We start from the raw sequence: 26,915 nt of genomic DNA on the forward strand, positions 1-26,915 counted from the left end.
CAAAGGTAACTGAAGATAAAGAAGATAGAGTTTATCGAAATATCCATTTATGATATGACAGGATTTGGTAAACACAATACTATCTAGAAATGTATACTTAAACAGTCTAAACGTTATATAACATGAGAAAAATATAATTTCGGAGTATGCAATTCGCGACCAAATATTTAAATAATATATAGCATTGTACATAATTTTAAAATAATCAGATGTGTGAAACACTCAATTAATATTAATACTACATTGTCCCTGAACAATTTTCGAACTGGCCAGTTAAAAAATAACACGGAAATGTAGTTGTTGTTGTCAAAAAAAGGATTTTAATTTTTGAAAACTCGCTTGTTTACGCTTATTCTTAATGATGAATACCTTAACCTTATTTACTTCTGAAATAATTGATATTTGGATGAGTTGTACAAAAAATTTATTGACCGTAAATGAATTTCAATACCTTTAAATTTTTTACACCTACGTGTAAGCAATCACCCTGTATAAAAGTGCGGTTACGTACCATTGTTAATTTATATACTTTATTTACTTAGTTGGAGATAAATAGTAACAAAAGGCAGTAAGAAAGTACAAACTGAGAAATATAAAATTAGTCACAATTGTTACCTTATAACTATCTCACTAAGAAAATTTAATGAATCAAAGTCGAACAATAACAAAACAACATTACCAAACAGGGATCAAAGATCCAGCGCATTCTGCATATCACACCGCAATAATTACGAGTCACAGCAAGCCGTCACGTTCCAATGAGGTTTAAATTGTATTGTGTATATCCAATAATTTCGAATGAAATTTTCTTTTAAAAGATACGAGAGAGCACGAGAATATATCAATATCACTAATATATGAATTGTGGGTTCCACACGTACTGTGTAATAGTGCTACTTATATTTGACATTTGTCTTAACAGTTAATAAAAAATAGAGAGATTTAGAAGGCGTTCTAGCTGCAGGAATACGAAAATTTACCTCGGACAACAGTTCCGAACAGTTAACATGGCCAGCACAAATATTTTTAAGTGTAGTGGCGTCCATTAGAGAACGTCGGATCCATCTTTGATAACATACGATATCTGTTTAACAAATATTTATAAGAATCCCGGGGGCATTTGGTAGTTGAGAAAACGAAGGAATTTTTTTTGTACTCTTTCAATTTTATTTTCGTAGACTGCATATAGTGGATTCTAAACGGGGAATAGATACTCTTAGTGAGATCTTACTAGAGATTGATAAAGATAGATGAAAGTGTCTCTGCGCTTAAAGGATTTTGTTATACGTGTAACAAAACCCAGCATACGATAAGATTTATTAATAACTTCGTCAATGTATCTGTCGAGAGTAAGTTTTGAGTCTAGATACAGCCCCTAATCCCGTATGGTGTTATCAGAAGCGAGATAGTTACCACCTATATGAAAAACAGCTGGTATTACATTAACCTTTCTGGTATAAGTTATGTGTTTACATTTATTATAAGCTAGGAATATTTTATTAGTTTTACAGTATGCATCCGGTCTGTCTAAATCATCCTGTATTAAATTTAAGTCATTCAAACAGGTGACCTCGGAGTATAACTTAAGGTCAGCATATAATAGAAATATGCAATTGATAAAACAAAACGATATATCATTAACAAATAAGATGAATAGTAAGGGACCAATTATTGATCCTTGCGGAATGCCAGATGTAATTGGAACAAGGGAGGACATATAGCCATTAAACACGACGGATTGAGAAAGATTTTGTAATTAAGAAGCAAACCAACGTAAAAGATTGCCTTTAATTCCTTTGTAAGAAATTTTCCTCAGGGGCAATAAGTGATCAACTTTATCGAAGGCCTTTTTGAAATCGGTATAAATAGCTTCTATTTGTGCTTGTTTGTTTAAATAGGAAAATGGTGAAAACGAGAGGATTTGTTAAAGTGGATCTACCACGCACAAAACCATGCTGTTCTTGAATTAAGGTGGCTTTTAAGGCTGAATAGACCTGGTGATATACAAGTTTTTCCAATATTTTAGGGATAGTTTAAAAAATTTAAATTTGTTCAGTAATTCTCTATATTATTTTTCGGACCCGACTTATGTATCGGAAAAATGAAAACTTTTCCTTCATCGCATTGGGAACACCCCGGTTGCTAAGCATTTATTAAAAATAATGGTGAGTGGAATACGTATAGCGTCGTGCGTTTGCTTAAGGGAAACCGGCTTGATATTATTGAGAGCTGCGCGAACCACCGACTGTGTAACGCGAATGTCATGCAGATTACACGAAACGCTGTCATCTGGGGGTTGTCCCAAAGAATACGCTCCATAAGACAGCGCCTTAAATACGGAGCCAAAAAGGCTGTGAAAATATGTCAGAAATTACAAAAGGATTGTCAGAAATTTTGTAACCTAGTTTCATTAATTTATGATAGCCTGTATTCGTTTCTTTCAACTCTGAGGAATACTTCCAGAAGTATTTGACATTGGTTTTGAAGGAGGTTTCGACATTATCCAAGTATTTATTGTGGCATTCAAATATAAGCAGTTTAACGCGTTTTCTTAGAAGGGAAAACTCTTGGTAATCACGTAAAGATCTATAAGTTTTCCTACGCGACCATAATTTGTGCTTGCGCCTCAGGGTATAAATTACGTTATTGGAAAACCAAAAAGGAAATTTATCTCACATTTTATTTAATGGACAAAATAAGATAATAGAAATGGTCTATCGCTACGTCAATGGTGGAAGAGTTCAATTCCGATTCCCAATCTACATCCGATATCGCTGCATTGACACGCTCGTAGTTTGCTTTAAAGAAATTTCTTTTTAATGTATGCTGGTATGACGTGCGGATGAGAAATCACACATACGATATTTAATGGAGTATGATAGGGAACCGCCCGCAAAATTGGGTCATGAGAAACACTTAGTGAAACTGTATATTACATAGAACTAAATCCAGAATTCTGGAGATTTCGTTATAAATTAAATTTGCCTGCTCTAAGCTCATGCAAGACATGGCTTGACATAACAGCGTAGCTACATCAGTGATCGCATTACGAGATCTTGTTAAAGAATCATCAATGGACCAATAAAGATGTGGTAAATTGAAATCACCAATGACTAAATAGTTTTTAAATATTGCCTTAGAATAGGTTTCTTGCAGTACTGAAAAATATTTTTCGTGTATGATATAAGTAGAAGCAGGGTGAATATAATATTATATGTACTAAGAAGAATACTGGGACGTGGGAAATAAAGATAAATTTGTTCCAAATCCACCTATTTAGACACTTTTAGTAATTAAAAAAATATTATTAATATTGTTTCAGATCAACAAATATACGAGGCATTCTACTCACTTCTACGTCAATAGTGGGTATATTTGGCACTCTGGCCGCTTATAGTATAGGACCATTTGTTTCTTACGCGGCGACTGGTTACATTGCCCTAGTCATTAACATAATCCACGTTATAGGGATTCTATTTATACCAGAGTCACCGGTTTATTACGCTATTAAAGGTATGAACTATTTTTATACGTCCATTCGTTTTTATAGTGCACTTTTGAGTTTTATTACTATCGCGGATTGCTTTATTTTTAAATTAAAGGAACAGTGTTTGCTGGAAATACTCTCTACACTAGTACCTCGTTTTATCGTCAGTCTATTTTAATTTTTATGCAAATAATGGTATATATAACGAGTTAGTAAGCGTTTACTTTGTAACTGACTTGAAACTTTAAGTACAGTCCAGTAACTTGCCTTTATTTAACATTGACATTGTAACATGCTTTAATAAATATGTTAATTGAATAATTTCATGAACATAGCCCTGGTAGTAATAAAGCCAAAGTGAAAATAAACAGAAAGAACTCTATTATATGACATTACAATTATCCATAATCCATAGCTTAAAATTAAGTTTACCTTAGTTCGTAACATGCTACGTATTGAGAAGAACTAACAAGAAACTTAGAGGGCTTTGTATTTTTCTTTGGATCTTCAATTAGAACAGTGATTTGATAAATGATTCTCAAACATCTTTATCGTGAACATACCATGAAGCAGAGTGTTAGTAAATAAAACAAAAGGCATATTCCCTTTGGCAGAGCCTGTGTTTAGTTAATTTCTTGAATTGATAATACGGCATCGCCTGGCAGTTTATTATAGAATCGTAAATATATTATCATACATTGACCTAAAAGACACTTTATGGAGCCTAATAACGTGCATGCATATGCTATCATTATCATCATCATTTTGACCGCAGGACATTCATTACTGGTGAGGTTCATTCACCCGTAAGATCTCCAATAACATTGTTAGGAAGGGGCCTGCATAAAGCGTTTTTCTAGGACCTTAACATGGTCACCTGTCCGTCTTATGAGTAGACCTTCTACGCTGCATTTGCTACCCTGTGGTCTCCACCCTAACAATTCGACAGTTTCTTTTCTTCTTCAACTAGACGAGTTTATTCTCTTGTTATAACAAAAAAAATATCTAATCTTTCAATTAGTTCACAAATGTTAACAAATAGTTTCAAAAAATATATAATTTATAATTCTTTTTTGTTGACATATACTCCCTTAAAATTTTACAGGTGTTTCCAATAACTATGTATAGTTCTTTTCTGAATCACATGGTTCAGTTATGTTAGGTACATTAAAATGTTGAATAGAGAACTTTAAGTAATTTAAATCACTTTTTCTTGATTAAGTTTAATCTTCATGTAATTTTATTTCAGGTAAGGAAATGGAAGCGAAAGAAACGTTACGGTATTTAGGCCGTGTGGATGACCTGGACAGCGTGTTTGACTCGGTAAGGGGTACGAACCCAGACGAAGGTCACAGCTGGAAGGCGTGGATCAAGATCTTCACGGTGAAGGCCAACAGGTGGTCGCTGTTCATCACCCTCAGCCTCTGCACGTTGCAGCAGTTGAGCGGAGTTGCTGCTGTCTTGTTCTTTGCAACGACCATCTTCCAAATAGCAGGCTCATCTATTCGGTTAGTTATAATTTAGATCATGTGATATATATTTTTAAGGTCCCTTTTCGCTATTTCGTTTTTTAACCAATAACTTTCAAAAGGTATATTTCCACGTTAATTAGTATGGTTTTATCATTATGGTTGTTTTCTAATTGTTTTTAAAATAATATTTTTATAAATGTCATTACCATATAGGTTAATTGCGCACTAATTAAATTTTTACGCCTTGTGACAGTGATTCTTTAACACAATATACAATGTGATAGGTGTAAAAGCTACCAAAGGGTGAATTAATAGCTCCTTTGTCAACAAAAAGTTTTAATGCTTTTATACCTACTTAGAATCATTCTGTATAAAGTGATCATTTTGAAATATGTTAAATAAATACATTTTACATGCGATGCCAATAACTTCTGTCAGTATTTAATATAATCAGGCGTTACCTTGCGGAAGTCCATCCTACGTAAAAAAGACCAATATTTAGCCACTTCCGCACATGTGGTAGTCGTGCAACAAAGTGCACCGCCCGCCAGCCCGCTGATAAATACGTATGCGGCAAACAATGCGAATTACACAACTGCCACTGTCAAATCACTCAACACGCGTTTCACCTCTCCACGGGGCATCTTTAGGAGCCATGTCAGACCGATTAATGCCAGACTCTGTGTTTGGTCAGTAGTCCTTTGTCAGTAAAAGCAGGGACATATATATTACTATATTATACTATATTTTCTTTACGTTGTATATTATTTCTGAAATCATTAGGTTGTACCATACATTAATTAACATTAACATACATCACTAGTGCAACCAATGGTCGTTGGGGCCGAAAGGTTCTCGAGTGGCGACCACAAAACGGTAGACGTGGCGTTGATACGCCCCTGACTAGGTAGACCGATGACATAGTTACGATCACTAGTGGTCGCAGCGCAAGACTGGTCATCGTCGTAATCTTTTGGGGAAGTGTATCCGCTGAAAAGTAGAACAAGAAGAGCCATGGATTTTCCCTTTTAATCCTATACACTTATAACCAATCACCCTGTATTATTTTATGTGTACACATAATAGGCATTTTCATTCCACGTAGCAAAAGACTTTATCTTTTACAGGATAGTTAACTTGCTTTAAAGAAGCTTTATATTTGTACGAAATGGTAGGGTGTGCTAAAATATCGTTGTAAATCTTTGCGTAGATGTAAACAAAACATTAATATGAACTAGGATCTTGATATGTAGTAATAGACGTCTTTTTTAATAGTTTAATGTGTTTATTTTTGAACATTAATTTTATAAAGGCAATGCAATGAAAATAAATAAACTGTAAGAAGATTTCATCTTGTTTTGTACATGAAAATGTGTTATAAAAGTTACATTTATTTTCGGACGGTTTCATTTTCATCCGACAAAGTAATAGTTTAGAGTGAATCAGTTCATTGCAATTTTTGCCTGTTTTTTACAGTAAGGTATCAGTCACCTTTTTTTTCACTTTTTTTTTCTTTCACAATCACAAACATCTGTGGTTATAATAATAAAAAGAACAATAAAAGATGCATAAAATAATTTTTTTATATTAATTTTCTGGGAATATAATTTAATCGTCATTCTTTAATAGCACTTTTTCCGCGTGACGTTTATTTATGGGAAACATGTACGAGTATATATTATGTTTAAACACAATCATCGTCATTTCAGTCGTTAAAAACCAATGCTGGATATAGACCCCTCCCCCCTAGATTTCCAAAAAGACCGAAAGGGTCTGTAACCAGCGTCTTGCGATGACCTTAAAAAGGTTGATTGTCCACTTTGTGGTTGGACGTTCTTCTATGAGATTGTCGGCCCAGCGACTATCTCTCATGCGTGCTATGTGATCAGCTCACCGCCACATCAACTTGCTAATCCACAGGGAAATATCGGTTGTTATATATGTCAGTACTTTCATTCGTATAGTGACCTGCTTACTTACATACGATGTCTTCGAGAAATCCGAAACATATCCCTCTACATGCTCCGAAACATAGCTCCTTGAGTTCACGTTTCATAGTCGACATTTAGTAATTAAAGTAATTTAATTAAATGTTTTAGGCCAGATCTAGCAACAATTATAATTGGCGTGACGAGATTGGTGGCCAGCCTCATCGCACCGACTGTGGTGGAGAAGGCTGGACGAAGAATATTGCTTCTTGTTTCAACAGCGTGTTGCGCCATGAGCCTTGTGAGTTGTACTATTTATTTAGAGAGTCTGTATCTATACAGTGATATTGTTATAGGTCATAGAGCTAATATAATTTTAGCGTACTCGCCGACGAGTATGGTACGTGAGCTCATGCTTGAACCCGATGAACAGTGCCGCACAGAGGAGTGCAGTCTGATGATGTTGTAAAAGAAAATAAATCATTTATTATCAATCGGTATATACACAAGTTCCATAAAAAAATTCAAGTTCGATATTTCATAAAAGAGACATCTAAATTAAATCATTTTGCTGTCCAATTTATGTCATGGTTATACCGAAAATAGACATAGACCGACAAAAATTATTAAAATTTTTACCCCCGAATATGGAGGGATCAACTGAAACGTGACGCAAAAAGCTTAGCTCTGTGACAAAATTGATTTGAATAATCCAAAAATATCCCTCGATTGACTAAAAATAGGTTCGTATTGTTACGATTTCAATTTAAATGTCACAAATAATTCTGCTCCATGTATAAAAGTTTTATGGTTTACTTTGTTAAAGAATGCTTTTTAAATAATATAAATTAAGACTTTGGATAAAGGCTCCTTTTAACCGTTCATCAGGGAATTTATGGGAGCGACCTGTAGTGGATGTCATATGGCTGAAATGATGATGATGGTGTTGAATAACATTAAAAACGGTTTCGAGAGAATTCAAATGAAAGTATACGTGAATTCACTACATTTACACAATTAACACTATTTCATAAATTGCACATGGATCAGTAACAATTTTTAAAGCGCCTGTCAGATTTTGGTAGCCAAAATACGTAAAGTTTAAATTGCTACTAAAAGTTTTCAGAGGATGGGCAGCATCGTCGTCTACGTACGATAATCCATTGCTATCGCCAACTTGGCTGCCGAGCGTGGCGATTATGGTATACAGCTTAATATGGATTAGTATTTATCGATTACAAAGTTAATTTGTTTATTTTAAATATAATCAATATATAAAATTATCATTAAAACTTAATTTTTTTTTTTACGGATAATTTCTTGGTATACAAATCTGTCGGGACAACTAGTTTACGATATTACAGAAACTTTAGAATTACTTTATTGGAATCAAAAACATGATAAAAATTACATTACATATTACATTAATTGCTATTTTTTTTGTTTCAGTCAATACTCGGTACATTCTTTTATCTGTCTCGAATAAAGAGTCCTGTGGTTGCTGACATCGGCTGGCTACCCCTAATGGCTCTCATTATGTATTTCTTCTCCTACGAGATCGGTAATATAATCTTTGTGTTTAGCATTTCCTTCTATTTTTTATAATTAGATGTTATAGGCTGTAACCTGATGAAAAATGTAATGCATGTTGAATGAGCTGCAATTTAGTTATAGAGGGTTTAGTGAATAATTATTTATAATTTAATTTAAGCATAAAGGAATAATGTTGATGAATTGATAATATCGCATCGGAACATTATGTTATTTGGGCTAGTGATTTGACACATGGCCTAGCGAATTATCAGGTTTAAGTGGTAGTGGGCAAGCTATTTAGCGCACAGAGCAGATAAACCGCAACAAGCAAGTGCAGCATCGGACGTGGGACAACAAGGTTGAGAGATGGCCTTGACGAGCAAGGTTAACAGATCTACAGAAGATACTGGATGCAAGCTCCTTCTAGCCGGTCTTTTGGGGATCTCTATAAGGGAGACCTGCGTCTAGTAATAGACGGCCTACTGCTGAAAAGATGATGGTGATGATATTAAATGCATCCTAGCTTATCCTACTACTTTGGCTACTTTAAAGCAAAGATTAAATTAAGACGTTTATAAATTTTACAGCCTCTACATTCTTTTAATACTAACCTAACCAATATATTTCGTCAGGTTTTGGAACCATGCCGAGTGCGTTAGTTGGCGAGATGTTCCGTGGAAATGCTCGAAGTACTGGATCCGCTGTCGCCATGACAACGGCTTGGCTTATCGGCTTCGGGGTCGCCACGGGCTTCGGTTCAATGGTTCGAGTCCTCGGCGGTGACGTCACCTTCTGGATCTTCTCCTTCTCTTGTATCGTCGCATTTGTCTTCACTCTCAAATTTGTACCTGAAACTAAAGGAAAGACTCTTAATGAAATACAAGAGATTTTAGGAAGACACTGACGGAAAATTCATCACTAGGATAAGAGTTACAATATTTTTAAAATACAATTTGTTTATTTCGAAGCCAAGAGAGTAGCGGTGATAATCAGAGATCTGAAGTTTAGTTTAATATTTACGTAAAATTGACGTGTTGGTTTATTGTGCAAAAATTTTTGTATCTAAAAAATCCATGGATGTAAACATACGAGTGAGACTGATAATTTAATACTTGCTTTTGTGCAGGCATTTCGAATTTTTTTACTTATTTATCTATTTGTAACTTTTGGAGTTGAACATAATTTTTTTATAAATTTTTTTTTTGGGAAAATTTGCAAAATGTCCAGTGCATTGGCGAGTTAAAGTGGCAAAGAGTAGAGTATATAACACGCAGAATAGATGGCCACTTGGAACACAAGGTTCTGGAGTGGAGAGCAGGAACTGGCAAGCGAAGTGAAATACGTCCACCCACAAGGGCAGAACACTGAATGCAGGCCACTTCAATTGGTGCTATTAGAAATTTTACGGCTAAACCATGACGAAGATGCAACCATTCGATTAGTTGTTACGTTTACAAATAAATAAATATCTAGTCGATTGTACTACATTGTTGCCACACGCAGCAAAATTGCCAGTAACATTTTAATTGAGCTTTGTGTCAAATACGGGCAAGGTCTTTCACTGAAAAAAAAATTAAATGCATTCAATACCTTGTGTTCTATAATTTCACATGTAGCAAATAATGTGTAAATATTTAATGATTTAAAGTTAATAGTTTCAAGCTTTATAAATTTAAATTAAGAATAATCCAAGAACGCAGTCTCTTTCTCTAAGACTAATTAGCAAGCTCCCGGTCACTCAATAGGCATATAGGGCCATGCACGGAATTTACGAATTAAAATCAGAAATAAGGATATCCGTATACTAATAAAAGTAATAGATAATTAAAAGATTGCCATGTTAAGTGTCAGTGGGCACATAGCGCGCTGAACAGAAGGCCTTTAGAGCCTGTAGGTTTTAGGGAGACAACGGGCCACCAAACAAAACGCATCTTCTCACAAGGTGGATACAACACCATATTAATATCGTCGGAAGACGCTAGATGTAGGCCGCTACCATCATCCGAGTTCTATATCTAGCAGTGGATGTCTTACGATTGAAATCACGATGATGTATTATAATTAAAATTAGTTAATTAAATTCTATTGTAAGATACAATAACCACAATTAATTCTAAATTAGTGACGTAGTACAAAAATGTACCTTTATTATTATTTTAGTGTTATAATAAGCCTTTGTTAAAGTCGCAAGGGTCCCGTGTCAATTGATTCAATTGGAAAATCGACAACTGAATAGTCAATAATATAATAAAGAGATAAGTACTATAAATAGTTTTATTTTTTTAATGGAATCACGCGTTAGTTTGCGGAAGTCCAATCTAAGTAAGAAAAGGACCAATATTTAGCCATTTCCGCACATGCAGTGGTAGTCGTGCAACAAAGTGCACCGCCCGCAAGCCCGTTGATAAATGCGCATGCGGCAAACAATGCGAATTACACAACTACCACTGTTAAATCATTTGGCATGGTTTGGCACTAATCGACTACCACTGCATGTGCGTAAGTGGCTAAATATTGGTCCTTTTCTAACTTAGTTTTATTTTTATTTATTTATTCTGATTATAAAAAATAAGACATGAAAAAATTAAACAAAATCGCAGTGAAAAATTTACATGTTAACTTTTAAAATTTCCTTAATATGTCCTGATATTGTTCTTTTATTTATTCATTTTATTAAACGCTTTCAATAATTTTTACTTAATCACTTATGTACGTCAACTAGAGATAGTTATTTATCGTAAATGAAATGAAACACTGTTGAACTAAAGCAGCCAAGCTGTTCCGTACGGAATACTTGTATTAATAAAATTACATAGCTATTATATGTTGTATGGCACACTGTTTGTTGTAAGACGATTGTTAACGTATTGTCCCGTCGTGGAGTCGTTCTTGATGGCGAGTCGCAGACGCCTGTTGTTCTAAGGAAGTAGACTTTGCTCGTTGGTTGGGGCTCAGTTGTGGTATGATATTGCTTATGGTGTAACAGCTACGAGCGTAATTTGATGAAAACTTCTTGCCGGTCTTAAAGCAGAATTTAAATAAATTCTCTTCTACGTTTTTACGCTACAATACTCATTCTACATCGGACCCTCGTCGAGCACAACGCATCACACACATCACTCTCGTACTTACGTCACCGGCTAGGGGCGGGGAAGTTACGGTGGTCATGTGAAGCCTGTGTTTCCCGACCATCCAGTACTCCTTACTTCGCTAACCGATATTACACTTCAGTCACTACACTATACACCTATACGCATATAGTCCCTCTCCGTAAGAACATCATCGATGTAACTGAAACTGCTGAAATAAAGTTTTTATCTCACGGACCTCTGTTTAGGTGAGCTCATTGATGAAGCTGCACAAAGTCTAAAGTGGCTAGCAGCGTAACAGGGCCTCACTAAATAATTATAATAAATAAATAAAATAGGGGACGTCCATAGGGTATTTACAAGATAACGTGAAAAACTGACAGTACCAAAGTTCGACTGCAAAAAGTTTCTAATTCGTTTGTAATAAACTGAATACCAAATCCAGCAAAACGTTATTGAACTCCCGCTAATAAAATTGAAAACGTATATTAAAAATAATTCGAAAGAAAAAGCTTGTTATTTAGTAAACGAATATTTAAATGATAAGAATCATCAGTGATATGGCCTGATAATTTAGACTTCTTTAGGCTGTATTTGGTAAAGTTTATACGTGTAAATCTGTGTTAAACTTGTACAGGTCGCCTTATTTAAAGTCTGCCTAAGGTGTGGAAGGTAAAAAGAAACAGTGTACTTAGCAACAGAAGAAAGATATATTTAAAATAAGAGGTTAGTGGGCAGAAGGCCTGGTCTGAATTTACATCGCAGGCTGGTACTCCCCTGATGGTGGTGGTAAGCAGCCACACGATTTGCCACGACTAGTCAGGCGGCAGCAGGTCGAAACGGGAAGCGCCGGTAGTAGACAGGATGTTTGACAAAGTAATAATTTAATTGTAAAATATTTTTTTAATCCCGATAAAAAATATGAACTTGTTGTACCGAAAAGATACTGTTTGAGTTGTTACGGATTATTTATTTATTTTATTATTCAATTTGAATCGTTGATAGCTAGCACTCGCATATAAGTCATTTGTAGAACGCCAAATCCAATTTGGTAGAAACCTAAATCAAATTGAAATCCTTGATAACATAATCTTTAAACGTAACACACATTGTTACGATGGTTCCTAGTGCTATCTGATCTGAGAAAAGTCTAAAACAAACAGTGTTGGATGTTTTAAACAATTTGTACAGTATAATATACATATTTTAATTTACATAAAAAATAAATTTCTGTGTAAAATATAAAATTTTTAATCCTTCTTAAAAATATGTTACATCTTACACAAGTGCTAAGCGTGCACGGGTACAACAAGCAGTATCTGCACCGTTTTAAAATATTAGATAACGATGTTTGCCCATGTGACGGCCCCTCAGTACAGACTTTTCAACACCTACTCAGACACTGTTCCCGAATTGAATCCAAAAGATGTAACCACGTGACCCTTTGCGCAAACCTTGATATACCTCCGTTCATCTTACCGGACCTCCTCAGAAAAAATTTAGGGCAGAATTTTTTGAAAAGTTGGCTCGGCACATTGTCTTAATCCTCAAGATATTTAAAAGTTTGTAGCTTAAGGAAGCAACTTGAAATAAAATAATGCAGAAATTAATATATAATGAGTGAGAGAATAAAGTGAGAGAAAAAAGTTTTAAATTATATTGTTAATAAGTATACATTTTAGCTGTGTTTACCTACAAGAAAAATAATAAATAATAATACAACGGTGTCGTGTCTCGCAGCTGGGAGAAGAAAGCGCCGTATCAAATAACGGCATCCCTCTCCCAACTGTCTGCGCTCAGAAAACAGGGAAAATAATAAATATAGTAAACAAAACACCCTTGCGAAATAAATTAATAATAAAAATGATTAAAAATATGAAATCGTATATCAAACCGTGACTGTTTTAATTTATTACATTGTTTATTTCAGTGGATCGGGAGGCCGGCAAATAATAAAGTAAGTTCATGAAGTAAGTAAGTTAGGTCAGGAATGAACAGTTCAATTGCCAGTAAAATAGTTAAAAAATTACATCTATTTTCAAACACTACACTACTTACTCACTCACTACACTACACATATTGAAATATGTCACGTATTTTTTCTATCAGGATGAGGAGAAGGATTATTGGCAATGCAGACTACAGGGAACAGATAGTATGCAATTATTCATTTTAACACTTAGTGACTTTGAAAAAGCTTTGAACGAATTAAGTTATTATAAGAGTCTACACAAATTATTTAACAGGAAATGAGGTGTACATTCACAGCATCACAGTTTGTAAGCGTGTGTCTAAACAATCATTAAGTCTGTTATGATAAAGCAATTCGTGGTTCAGCCTTAAACAGCATATTGTAGTTGTGTCTTCAGATGTCTCTGCTACAGCAAATAAGTTAGCGAATGAATGCAGTATTAATACTGACATATTAACTAAGTGTGTTTTTTTCTCGTGGTTTAATTTGTCTGACTAAATTCCATCTTAATACTTGGGAATAAATTACGGTAAGAACATGCAAACAGGAAACGTAATTTCTATAATGATCAGCTACTCTTTTCAGTCCAAAAGACGTGCCCAAACAGATAGCAAAACAAAATTTTCGGAGCCATAGCAGGTATGATGAGGTGAAATATCTCGAATGATATATATCGCTACCTTGAATTTAAAACAGTCAGGGACATGTCCGGAAAGCCACACGTACTGGCTTATCAGCTAACAAATAAATTCCTGGGAATGGATAGTAAGTAGTAGCCAATATACAATTTGTGAGCAGATGCCTCAAACGAATGCACGACCAGCTCGTCAAAAAGTACTTCTCATATCTGCTTAAGTTTTGGGACCGATCGCAAGTTGAAACAAATAAAAAATGACCTTTTGCCAAGCATTCGGTTTATTTATTTTTAATCTGTGTTCTTACTGCTTATAGTTGGTTGCGCTACTTGTTCTTAATTAACCCATAAACTATATATCTTAGTAAATTGTATCAACTGTAGGCGTACCTTATTTAATAAAAATAAAACTTGGGACGCGAAGCTGTTTTATTACTATATTCCAAAGTCAGAGATTCAAGAAAATTGTTGTTCTTATTATTAAAAATTATGATAATGTATTTTATATATCTTTTAATTAGTTAGAGTAGATAAACCGTCTGTTTTAAATACCTCTTTCGCATCTTTTCAATTACGTTTCTCTCCATCTCACATACCTCAGGCAGTGAGAAGAACTTTCTTACAAACTGTCTTAGTAGTGTCTATCCAGGTGAATAGTACAAAAGATTCTTTATTAGATATTTGAAACTCCTTTAGAATTAGATTAAGATAATTTATGTTTTAATGGAACTTTTCCATTTTCCATCCCCTTTCAAGTCGTAGCCTTCATAATACACGCGACGTGTTTGCAAGCATGACTGTGAGATATCGATTTCCCATCAGAGAGCACCGCGGGGATGCTATTAGAGTACCGGCGTCGGAGATAAACATGACTTGTATCAAAAGGTACATAATTCACTGGAAAATCGAGTTGTCTGATAAAAAGCTTTAGCAAAATCTTTATTTTTAAATTTCAAAATACCACGGGATGGGGTTTGTTACGATATTGCCAGCTAGGAAATTTCAGGCTATTATATGATCTATTAATAATGATTATACAGGATGATTGATTATAGGAGAATAAGCTTTAAAGAGGAGAATGTATAATAGAAGTCGCAAGTTGTTTGACCGTCATCTCCAGTCAAGAATTCTAATAATCTAGCAGATATCTGTTCTACGCTCTATGAGACCTGTCCACTGCCAATTCAAAATAAAAATCAAAATCAAAAAAATCTTTATTCGAATGAGCTCTTAAAAGCAAATTCGAATCATTGACCAAACTAAAATGCCAGTATTGTTAATCCCACAGGAAGCTACCAACAGCTCCGAAGACTGTTCTGTTGAGAAGAACTGGCAAGAAACTCAACAGAGAAGGAGCAATCCTTATCAAATATGACAGCTTCCTGAGCCATCAGCAACATTTTTGGATAGAATTATAGGATAGAATACTATATATTTTTTGGTGACATGTTTTTAATATTGATTTTAGCGACAGATGCATTGATAGTTTTGAAATTGTTTATGGAATTTTATTGTATATTCTTATAAGGTATAAACTTCAACTTGTCAATTAGTGCAAATAAATAAAACTTGTCCTATAAAGGTGTAAGAAACATTTTGTTTTATGATCTAATAATAATACCTGCATTGTTAGTTATAAGTAGGTTCTATCTATATATTTATTTTTTGCATTAAGTTGGGAAGTGAGATGAAGTGTTACATTTATTTTTTTATGTTTATTTTCTTTGGTCATGTTTAAGAAGACAACGAATCGTGTCGTTTCTAGCTTATAAATAATAAAAACAATATAATAGACTGAAAACTTTAAAGAAATTAACAAGTAAACTAAATAAAATTTAAAACAAAATACAATTTTTAAGTGTTATAGAGATAGATGAGACCACAGAGAGTGTCATCATCTGCCATACAACAAAAGATTTTTTTTTTAATTTATCAGCTATATTGTATAATCCATCCAAACTCTGTAATCGTACAACAACCATTTATTTAATTATCAGCGCTTAGACTCGGAGACACCATTTAAGGAAAACGCGAATAAATCAGTATATCTGTGGTTTAAACATCTGAACAAACAAGAAATGATTGCATAGTTTGATTAAGATTCTCTTTATGTACATGCATGGCAATGTTGCAGGTGTAATCGTGGTGTAAAGTTAATTAAACTGCACGTGTATATACATGTTTTACTGGACGCTTTCTTTTTACATATCAAAATGTTAAAAAGTATAAATTCTCCTATAATACGGCAGTACGCTGTAGTATTGATCGGTAAGTTCAATTTGTGATATATCATAATTATTTTTAAAGTAAAAAAATAATTTATGAATTTAAATAAAATTTAATTTGTCTGGTAAAATATCCAGTCCGACAATGTGCTATATTGCAGATGTAAAAGTTTTGAAGGAGTATATATAGCACATTTGTAAGCAAACAACTTTAAAGCTTTTACACCTATTTCTAATCACCCTGTATAATCTGATCACTCTGAAATACGTAACATTAATTAATATCTTCTATTGTAATATAACAGTCCAATAATTTCTGGCTATATCACGTCTGCATGCACAAATAATCTAATATAACTATAGATACAATTGTTATACAAAAAAATTAATAATTTTAATATTTATTGATACGAGTTTTATAAATGCTTTTGCTTACTACATTGTTATTACGCTATTTATTTCTATAGCGATTGATTCTCGGATAGGATATACTATAGTTTAATTGACAGCAAATGAGGAATACATAACCACGGGCCTCGTTAGAACACTCAAGGTTATCCGGAGAGCAATAAAAAAATGAGAAGATCCGCAGAAGATTCAAGATCACTGATATAGCTTGAAGAATAGCTTGTATTAAGTGGCAATGGGCGGGGTATTTCGCTTGTGCAACCGTAGGCCGTTGGGCTGAACGGATCTCGAGTGGTGACCACGAACCGGTAGACGCGGTGTGGGTAGTCCCCCCGAGGTAGACCGAAGACATTGTTAAGGTCGCAATAAGTCGCTTGATGCGGGCAGCGCAGAACCGGTCATCGTGCGATCTTTAGGGCGCGCTTTGCAATGGCTGAAAAGAACAGCTATACATTCCATATTTTAAAACTTTCACACCTATTACTAATCACCCTGTACATTCGCTCGACATAGTTAATATAACGGCCTTTTAACCGCAATCTTGCAAGGTAGTTTAACAGACAGATGACAGTAGTAGGCGTCAACTAGTAATCTAAAGATGCTGTTACATGTGTCGTATTTTTTAATAACATACTGGTAATAATATTTGTAAACATTAGCGTACATCAAGTTATTTATTATCAGCAATTTATACAACAAGCCACATGTTAAATTCATATTGACAAAAAACTAGATTTCTTCAACTAGACATATTGTATATATAATTATGTGGGAGAATATCTATGTAATTATTTTTAACTTTTTATTTTCTGCATTCATTTTTGTATTCGAGCATTCATATGTGATATAATTTGCATTTGCTAACACGAAGTTAATGAAGCTGACAGAAAGTAAGATGTATGTTGTATATTAATTTACCATGCCTTTAATTGTACGATCCCACAAATATGTACATATATATGCACATAAATATGTACATATATATGTACATATCAAAGGAATTCTTTGTATTGTAACATAGAAGAATGTTTCCACTAGACTGTTTCGTCATCGATCAGTATCTTCACGTAACGTTTAGGAAGCGGGAACGAAATATCGGCTAAAATATTTTGGTGATTCGCTCTTCGGAGAGTGTGGGATTGCTTATGGTTATTATATGGGTGTAGATCGCTTTAGACGGTATGGTACGTTGCAATTAACAAACTACTTTATTACAAGCTTCAAACCAGTACATGTTGTACATAAATGTATACAATATTGAGGAGACGGTCACAGTCTACTTCAAAAGCGATTTTTAAACCTAGTACCATATTTGTATTGTCAATTGACCGTAGAGTACATTCATTAGTCGCTGCAAGAGAGTTTAGACTTTCTTCAACTTCGACAACTCTGTATATAAAAGAAGAACTACTTTCTTTAAATAGGCCAAACAGGTATCATTCGATTCTATATCAATATAGCCTAGTATCATTTTTCCTTTAGTATCATTAAGGTTTTTAAAAAAATCTTGTCGGTAATTTGTGAAAAGGATTTTGCCTGATTGTCTAGTAATGATTTGAATTTGAAAATCCCACTACGTGGGAGCTTCGACACTTCTGTACCATGCGATGTCGTTACTGTACTTAAATATATTTTAGGATAGATCATTTGCAATAAAAAAACTTCAATTTTTTTTGTAATTACATTTTGAGAATATTTGTGTTTAACTTCAACTATGTTTTTAATTTTAATAGAAAGTATTTAAGTTGTTGACATGCCATGCAAATAAATGAATAATAAATAACGAGGCAATTTTGTTTTTATGCACATTCTGCGGTCTATGCCTGCCGCAAAAATGTAACCTTAACCATTCAAACATCTCTAATCTCAGTTTTATCGCAAAATGCTAAAATAAACTTGTTAAAGATAATCCCATTTGCTTACGGAGGTAAACAGTAATGCGATTGTCGCGAAATCTCTATTTGCACATACGAATTCGTGCGTCGCTGAACGGTGGTTATTTATAGAACTTTAACACTTGTTAAAACTTTAACAACTTAAGAATTGGTTCAACTGTTAGACGATGAAAATATAAGACATCGAATGTAAAAAGGTAAAAAATAAATACAATAGCAGCGACCACATCATAGCTTAAAATTAAAATTAATTAAGACCATAAGTGACTTTGTACTATGACCGAAGCTCAAAAACGCCGTCGCATTAATTGGTATCGTAAAATGATAGTGACGAGAGATGATGTTATCTCAAACGCTGTGTTTGACATTGTCACATGTGATAAGAATAGGATTTTATCATACTGACACCGAAATGCAATTGACAAAATTGCAATATTACAGAATGGTATCATTCGTTCGCTTCAGACCATAGATGCCCACTGCAAGGCATAGGCCTCCCCTGAAATTCGCTAGGAAGACCGGTAGTGCAGAGTGGTATCATTCATTCGTTTCAGACCATAGATGCCCACTGCAAGGCATAGGCCTTCCCTAAAAATCGCCAGGAGGACAGATATTGCAGAGGGGTATCATTCATTCGTTTCAGACCATAGATGCCCACTGCAAAACATAGGCCTTCCCTGAAAATCGCCAGGAGGACAGATATTGCAGGATGGTATCATTCGTTCATTTCGGTACATAGACGCCTACTGAAAGGCATAGGTCTGATTTAAAGATATCTATGGGGGGATATATCATAATCGCTGTGCTTGGGAAGCGGGTTGATGATCAGTGTTCTTTTATGGTATGCAGAGGATGCTGTGGCCGATCTTCTGATGATTTGTTTCTGAGCATAATTCATTAATGTGCTAATTGTGAATTGTTTAATTTTATCAACGGAATCGAACCCGTGAATCGCAAGTCTCAGCGCTCTACCGCTGGACTACCACTGCTCGAGCTACAGAGGATTTACAAACTAGTATTAAACTACGTATTTTTTATTTTTTTTGTGTACTGTACTTAATGGCGTAAATAAAGGTTTACTATTATTAATATTACTATGTTTATTAAATAGTTTCATTTTTTTATTAATCACATTAAACTTACCATTGCGAGCATTATCCTATCCGTCGTGAAAGGTGTTAAGAAACTTGATACGAATTGTATTATCCCTAAGTCTTAGAGCAAACAGTTTTTTTCTTCTTATAATTATATTATATATATTAACAGCTAGACTAAATTTTTACAAGCAAAAAAAGTTATGGTAATTATATTGGACAGCTGTCGTATAAACTCGTTTACAAATGTCGATTCCAATAACAACCACTAAAAAGTAGTTTTAGCATTATTAATTAATTCAATAATATTCGTATACTATTCGAATTTAATTTAAGTATTATCATCGGCATTTTATATTAAATCATCTATTTTAATATAAAACATAAATATATATAGTTATTTGCCTTTATTATTAGAGTTATGATTAAGTATGTGTATTTATACAGGGCGATTTATAACAGGTTTAAAGGCTTTAAAGGGGTTAATGTATAACTCATTTGCTGTCAATTAAACTTTAATATTCAAAATATCAATGGTATCACAAGTAATAAACATGGTAATGATAATATAAAAAATAAATAAAGAAAATAGTCTTAAAATTCGTTTTTTTTTTTTCAGTTAACATATGCGTGTTTACCACGGGAATGAATTTAGCTTGGCCGTCACCAATGTTAGTGAAGTTGACCAACGAAACTCAGACAATACTGCCTCGCACCATTACCGAAGAGGAAGGGTCATGGATCGTGTCAGTTGAATTCTTATTCGCTTTTATATGTGAGTACTATATATATTTAATGGAATCAGGCGTTACTTCGCGGAAGTCCATCCTAAGTAAGAAAAGGACCAATATTTAGCCACTTCCGCACATGCAGTGGTAGTCGTGCAATGAAATGCACCGCCCGAATTTGGTGGTGGCGGTTGTGTGATTCGCATTGTTTGCCGCATGCGCATTTATCAGCGGGCTGGCGGGCGGTGCATTTCATTGCACGACTACCACTGAATGTGCGGAAGTGGCTAAATATTGGTCCTTTTCTTACTTAACAACACATTTATAGTAGATTATGGATTTACCTTATATATTTATTTCTTTTGTAGTTAATTATCTAATGGCGATACTTTTGGATAGTTTAGGAAGAAAGTATTGCGTACTATTAGGCTGTGTGCCTAAAACTATCGGCGTATTTTTGTATATCTTTGCCACCGATGTTTGGATGCTCATTCTAGGACGGCTGCTGTTTGGTTTAGCAGACTCATTTGTTTTTATAGGAGTATCAATTTACGCCTCAGAAGTTGCCACTGTGAGTATCATTTGATTCACTCTAATCATCTTCACCATCATTTCAGCCACAGGTAGAGACCAGCCTCCCTCAGAGATTTTAAATATGACCGGTTGGAAGCGGTTTGCATCCAGCGTCTTCTGATAACTTTAGAGTGACAGCCCTAGACGAGGTTCCTTTCTGGAGGTCTTTGAACCGAGTCACTCCATGAACCGTCAACAAAAGCTATGTTAGAGTTCAGCGACGTTCCAATTCGGAGAAATAATAATATGTAACGGCTCCAGTCGAGGCTTTCACGGGATCCTAGAGTTTCGCTGCTTTAAAAGTGGTCTTAGGTAAAGCGCCCACTGCGCTCTTTAAGCCCGCAGTGACAATCTGGTAAATCAAATAAAAAAAAACACAACCTTAACAACCTGCCCCCTACTACTTCAGTTTGCCAATCCGCTGGGCAATTGTGGTTTCTTTTATTCGTCTACGGATTTTCTTTGAGAAATTCAGAACACCCTATGGCTCGTTGAGCGATCGTGAGCTTCCCAATGAGGTCCAGAGATGTTATTATATTAATATATTTTCTTTAATATTTACCTTAACTCCAAATATATATATTTTTTGGAATGTTCGTACGATTATTAAACATTAAAAAAAAGAATGTAATATTTGTAGTAGACATAATGTTAATCAATTTAAAACTACTTAGATTTGGTAAACAAAATTTATCACATGATTATATCAACGTTCTAAAAAAATAAACGAGTCGATGCTTGCTCTATGCTGTAGATATATTCTAATCTCGGCATTGTGATGACATTGACGAAGAAATCAATTTTGCCGTTCAAGAGTTTTTTTTATATTTTTATACGGATATGTCTAAGCGCTTATTTTCACCAGAAATCTTATATTTATTGTATATGATATATAGATATTTTAGAGTTTTATTAACTCTTGTCCGCCTTTGACCTCCTACTCGCCTGATGAAAAGCGACGATGTAGTCGAAATTAAACCACGCAAATTCAGTTTAACAAAAAAAAATGTTTATATAAGATCTTCCACAGCAGTCCCAAAATTTCGTTCTTATTTTCATTTTGAATATATTGAAAATGACATAATATTTTCAGAAAAATACACGAGGTGCTTCTTGCTCACTGACTCAAATGTTTTCCAGTCTTGGTATTGTGATGACTCTCTCGGCGGGACCATTTTTGTCGTATCTCACGTTTAATATAGTTTTTGCAGTTATTATTATAGCGACAAGTATACCAGTATTATTTTTACCAGAAACACCATATTATTTGTATAACAAAGGTAAGCTCGTTGAAATTATAGTGCTATTTTTTTCGTTTTAAGAATAATGATTTTGTTATTTATTTATCGTTTAGGTATATTAAGTTTTAACCTACCGTTTTATTTGTAAGTTCAAATAAATTCTTTTTTGCTTTTTATAGAAGTTTGATTCTCTCTGCTAAGCGTTCACTGGGAAGTTTAATATAAAAACATTTTAACCAAAAATTTAATAATCTTAAATCAGGCCTGGAATCATGATTCTAAAAAAAGTTTAAATTAAACTAATGACAGTGAACACTTGTATAGAACCTTGCGTAAATTCTTTATCATAAACATGAAATCCGATAGACGCTAACCCAAAAATCGCTACAATGACCAGTCTAGCGCATCCAGCGATCTCCCGCGATCTTGACTACGTCGTTCCACCCAGCAAGAGGCCTTTTCATGCCGTGTCTACTAGCTTGAAAAAACTATCAGCAGAATCTTTCAGCTCCAACGGCCATCAGTCGCAATAGCGATGGGGGGCGTATCGCTCTTACTGCCACTGCCACTTCAAACGAGTTATATTGGTGACCTTGTTGCTCCTGCAGATTTACTCTTTTGTGAATTGATCTCAAAACGAAGCTCTGTGAATAGCCAACCCCATTGACATCTGGGTAACCTTGAGTCTTGTTATTAATCCTCACTGGCAATTTGCACTTCATATGAACATAAATATATTTTATGTCTAAATTATATTTTATGTATGTAAATTGGTGATCTAAAATTTCACCACGGATGTATAATAAATCCAATGACCTATGTTCAGCATTGAACGTCTTACGGATAAAATAATGATAATGATAATGGTATAGGCAAAACTTTTATATCATTCCAGGACGAGAAAACGAGGCAATAAAGGTTTTGGAGTTTCTACACGGCTCAGAAATACTGGCCAAACAAGAGATCGAAGAGTACACGATGTCTAAGAAAAGTGAAATAATAAATAAGATGGCAATTTTAAAGAACCCTGTAGTGCGAAAAATATTCCCAATCTCCATTACTTTTGTTATCGGAGCCCAATTAGTGGGATACAATGCTGTGTCGTACTATTTGCAAACGATTTTGATCTCTACCGGCACAACAATAATGCCTGAAATTGCATCAGTTATAATAGGAATAATACAATTCGTATCAAGTTTCTTAACACCCTTCACGACGGATAGATACGGCAGAAAAGTGATATTCTTAACTACGCTCATAGGGATGATGCTCGGAATGGTAAGTTTAATGCCATTAATAAAAAAATAAACAATTAAAAAATATAGTAATATAAATATATAATATATTAAAAAATATAGTAATATAAACATATAATATAAATATAAAGTAATATAAAAAAAACAGTAAAGCTTTATTTACCTTATTAAACATACTTATAGTTAGTATACAAAGGAAATAAAATAACATGTTTTCTAATACCTCTGTATCTCGAACAATGGTAGCACAGCAGTAGAGGTCAGAGACTTATGACAGTAGGTCGCGGGTTCAATTCCCGCGATATAATCTTCTAAAATTCACACTTTTTTCATTGATCATATAGAATTGCCACTGCTCACAAACAAGTTTTCAGAGGATGGGCAGTAGCGTCCTCTACGTACCATAATATCACACTGCTATCGCCAGCTATCTACTAAGCGTGGCGATTATGGAATATCTAATATATAAAATTCTCGTGTCACGGTGTTCGAACTTGAACTCCTCTGAAACGGCTTGACCGATTTTTACCAAATTTTATATGCGTATTTAGTAGGTCTGTGAATCGGCTACTATCTATTTTTAATACCCCTAAGTGATAAGGGTTGTTCACCCTTAAATTTTTTTTTATTTTTTTGACGAAATTTTTTGTTTTTATTTTTTTATGATACAACATACAAAAATACATACAACCCTAAATTTTCACTTTTCACCCCTCTACGATCAACCCTTATTTTTAAATTGAAAATTAAAAATATTTTTTTTGCAAAACAACGTTTAGCGGATCAGCTAGTCTCTCTATAGATATCTTTGGAGAAGGCCTATGCATTGCTGCTTTAAAAGCATTCCACAATTTGTATCTCTTGATGGCAAGTGACCTCTTCAATCTCGGCATTTATCACGATTTAAAATCTCTTTTTGCTTTTCATTATCATACTCTTTACCTTCACATATTAATTCTTCATCAATTTTTTTATAAACGTTCAACATTTTTACGTTTTTCGTATATGCCACTCTTTGTTATTTTTAATATCGAAAGATTAACCCTGTTGAAAATTGGTTAGTAAGGAAAATTTTAAACATGAATTTCTCAATTTCTAATTAACTAATAAATATTAGATTTATCAACGATGCTGTTAAGTTCTACGATGTCACTATGTAACCAAAGATAAATGCGATTGTCATTCGTATTTGCTTTAGCAAGACTTAATATTCCGATTGATATTTTCTATTGCATAGTTTCATCGTAATATGTTTGTGTCTGATGGTCTATTATCTTTAGATCTTTTTTTTCTATTTCTATTTTTTTTTTTCATGTTCGATTTATTTTGAGGAAATTTATAGTGACCTTCCATTGACCAGTGGGCTTGGAATGTTGGTAGCTATTGTCTTATCTATATTGCAGTTGCCAGAAATAGTTTATAGTTTTTGTTGTTTCTTGCAACTGAAATATAGATAAGACAACTAGACTCTGACAGAGATGTTTTACTTTGTGCTGTGTAATAATCTTTGTATACCAATTAAAAGAAAATTACTAGATGAGGGGTCATTGCTTTTGGGACTAAATTTTTTCTTAATATTAATTCTTGTCAATGTTTCTAAAGGTTTTTTTCTTTACTTACCTGTGCCAAGGAAATCAACATTAATCTGTGATTTATACCTCTAGGTCGGGTTAGGTACGTTCTTTCAATTGAAACCATCTGACGGTGTACTGGTGCCAGGATTCTTGAATTATCTTCCTCTCATTTCGCTGATATTGGTAGTCTACTGTTATAATGCAGGTCAGTATCTGAAATAATTAATTTTATTTGTGAAGTTTTCTTAAAGCGCTCTACACTTAAATCTAATCAGCCTATATGAAGTGATTACTGGATTGAGTTATTTTTATTTTTTTATTGCAATGACCCAAACTTCTGGCAGTGCAAAGTTTGCAAAAACAAATAGTAAACAATAATATATATGCATATAGAATAATCCGAATTTTTTTTTTACTATTGTCTTACGTTATTTTTGTATTTTTTGTATTTTTTTATTGATTATATACCCAAAATAGTGTATACTATAACTTAATTGTCACCAATTGAACTATACATTCAATTCTTTTAAGCTTTACATCAACATCAACAAACACTTACTTATTATTCAAAGTATCTTCATATTCCATAAAGGATGCTCACTTACGGCGTTTCGATTAAACTCTAGATTATTCTACAGAGATGTGCAGTGATCTAAAACCAATTTAGAAATTAATTATAATATCATTATTGGCACATGCTTTTTTTTTCATTTTCAGGAGTCGGATCGTTGTTGTTGGTTGTAACAGCAGAGTTATTCGATGGCCCTGCAAGAGCCTTTGGCGTTTCAATCACTTTAGCCGTGAACACAACCATGATATTTTTGACCACAAAATATTTCCCAATGCTATTGTCAAAAGTCGGTCCAGCTATCACGTACTGGTCTTTTGGAGGGGTGTGCATATTAATGTGTTTGTTCATTATGTTCTGTTTACCTGAAACAAAGGGTAAATCTTTTGTTGAAATACAAGGAGTGTTTAGCAAGAAGAAGAATGAAGATAAACATTTCTCAACGGCATTATAACACAGAAAAAAAACGACGATGCATCTAGTCTAAAATCTATTTAATAAAAAGGTATTAATAGTATGAAGAATTTCAATTTTTTTTATTTTTTGCGAGCTGCAATTAAAAATCGTCTATAAAGGTATTAAAAATATTAACGAAATTAAATTATTGAAAAAATGTAAATAAAATTACACAAATATGTCTGGTAGGTGTTCTGTAGGTAAATCTTTAGTGAAGAATTCTAACAACTATCTATCTAACTATTATTAGTATTTATAATATTAGTTATAAATACTTAATAGTTGTTAGAATTTCATGGTAATAGTTAAATAAAATATAATAACACAAAAATGAAGAGAGAACTCGGGTAAATATGTCGGGACTCACAAATAATTCTTCAGAGTCGCATGTGGCTCGCGAACCGCAGGTTGATCCCCTCTGATTTAATAACTGTAATCGTTTTAGTTCATGGTGCATTTATAAAAAAGAGATTATATTCATAATTAATATTTAATTAAATAACGTAACTTTAAAAAATTTAATGTCAATATCTTTATAATTATATTCTTTTCTGAGTGTACAATATCATCTTTATCTTTTCCTCATGACTAATGGTCGTAGCCAAACGTGTCGGTCTGCGGTATTTCTCTTACTGGCTTTTCTGTTTCCTGAAAAAGTTTTATAGACACATGTACGGTGATATCGCAGGCTTTTGTAACTGAATCAGTCCAGCGAGTAGATATATTTTATAAAACCCTAAATTATTACAAATTTTAATTGGACTAGATATATTTAAGAATAG

General features: G+C 33.8%; 2 protein-coding genes across 2 annotated transcripts in view; both read left to right on the plus strand.

The window, feature by feature from the left end:
- LOC137925912 (facilitated trehalose transporter Tret1-like) overlaps positions 1-9,377 on the plus strand; it is a 28,173-nt gene extending 18,796 nt beyond the window's left edge. The window contains exons 4-8 of the mRNA XM_068769397.1: positions 3,323-3,513; positions 4,737-4,995; positions 7,059-7,188; positions 8,337-8,448; positions 9,053-9,377. Of these exons, the coding sequence (XP_068625498.1) occupies positions 3,323-3,513; positions 4,737-4,995; positions 7,059-7,188; positions 8,337-8,448; positions 9,053-9,324 (964 nt within the window). The 3' untranslated portion in view covers positions 9,325-9,377. The remainder of the gene's footprint in view (positions 1-3,322; positions 3,514-4,736; positions 4,996-7,058; positions 7,189-8,336; positions 8,449-9,052) is intronic.
- A 6,924-nt stretch (positions 9,378-16,301) lies between these two features.
- On the plus strand, positions 16,302-26,168 carry LOC137925910 (facilitated trehalose transporter Tret1-like). Its single transcript, XM_068769395.1, has 7 exons — positions 16,302-16,383; positions 20,357-20,512; positions 20,834-21,036; positions 22,132-22,318; positions 23,175-23,557; positions 25,200-25,314; positions 25,827-26,168. Exons 1-7 carry the CDS (start codon positions 16,329-16,331, stop codon positions 26,129-26,131), a joined length of 1,404 nt encoding a protein of 467 aa, XP_068625496.1. The 5' UTR covers positions 16,302-16,328; the 3' UTR covers positions 26,132-26,168.
- The last annotated feature ends 747 nt before the right edge of the window (positions 26,169-26,915 follow it).

This window comes from Battus philenor, unplaced genomic scaffold (assembly GCF_028537555.1).
Source record: "Battus philenor isolate CCGP_79_NKW_IND1 unplaced genomic scaffold, ilBatPhil1.0.hap1 SCAF_28, whole genome shotgun sequence".
NCBI classification, from domain to species: Eukaryota; Metazoa; Arthropoda; class Insecta; order Lepidoptera; family Papilionidae; genus Battus; species Battus philenor.

Bases quoted from the DNA above. Each gene is read 5' to 3' on its own strand.
- LOC137925910 (XM_068769395.1), top strand. From the start codon at position 16,329: ATGTTAAAAAGTATAAATTCTCCTATAATACGGCAGTACGCTGTAGTA. The intron at 23,558-25,199 runs GTAAGTTTAATG...TTATACCTCTAG, and splicing joins TAGGGATGATGCTCGGAATG to GTCGGGTTAGGTACGTTCTT. The intron at 25,315-25,826 runs GTCAGTATCTGA...TTTCATTTTCAG, and splicing joins AGTCTACTGTTATAATGCAG to GAGTCGGATCGTTGTTGTTG.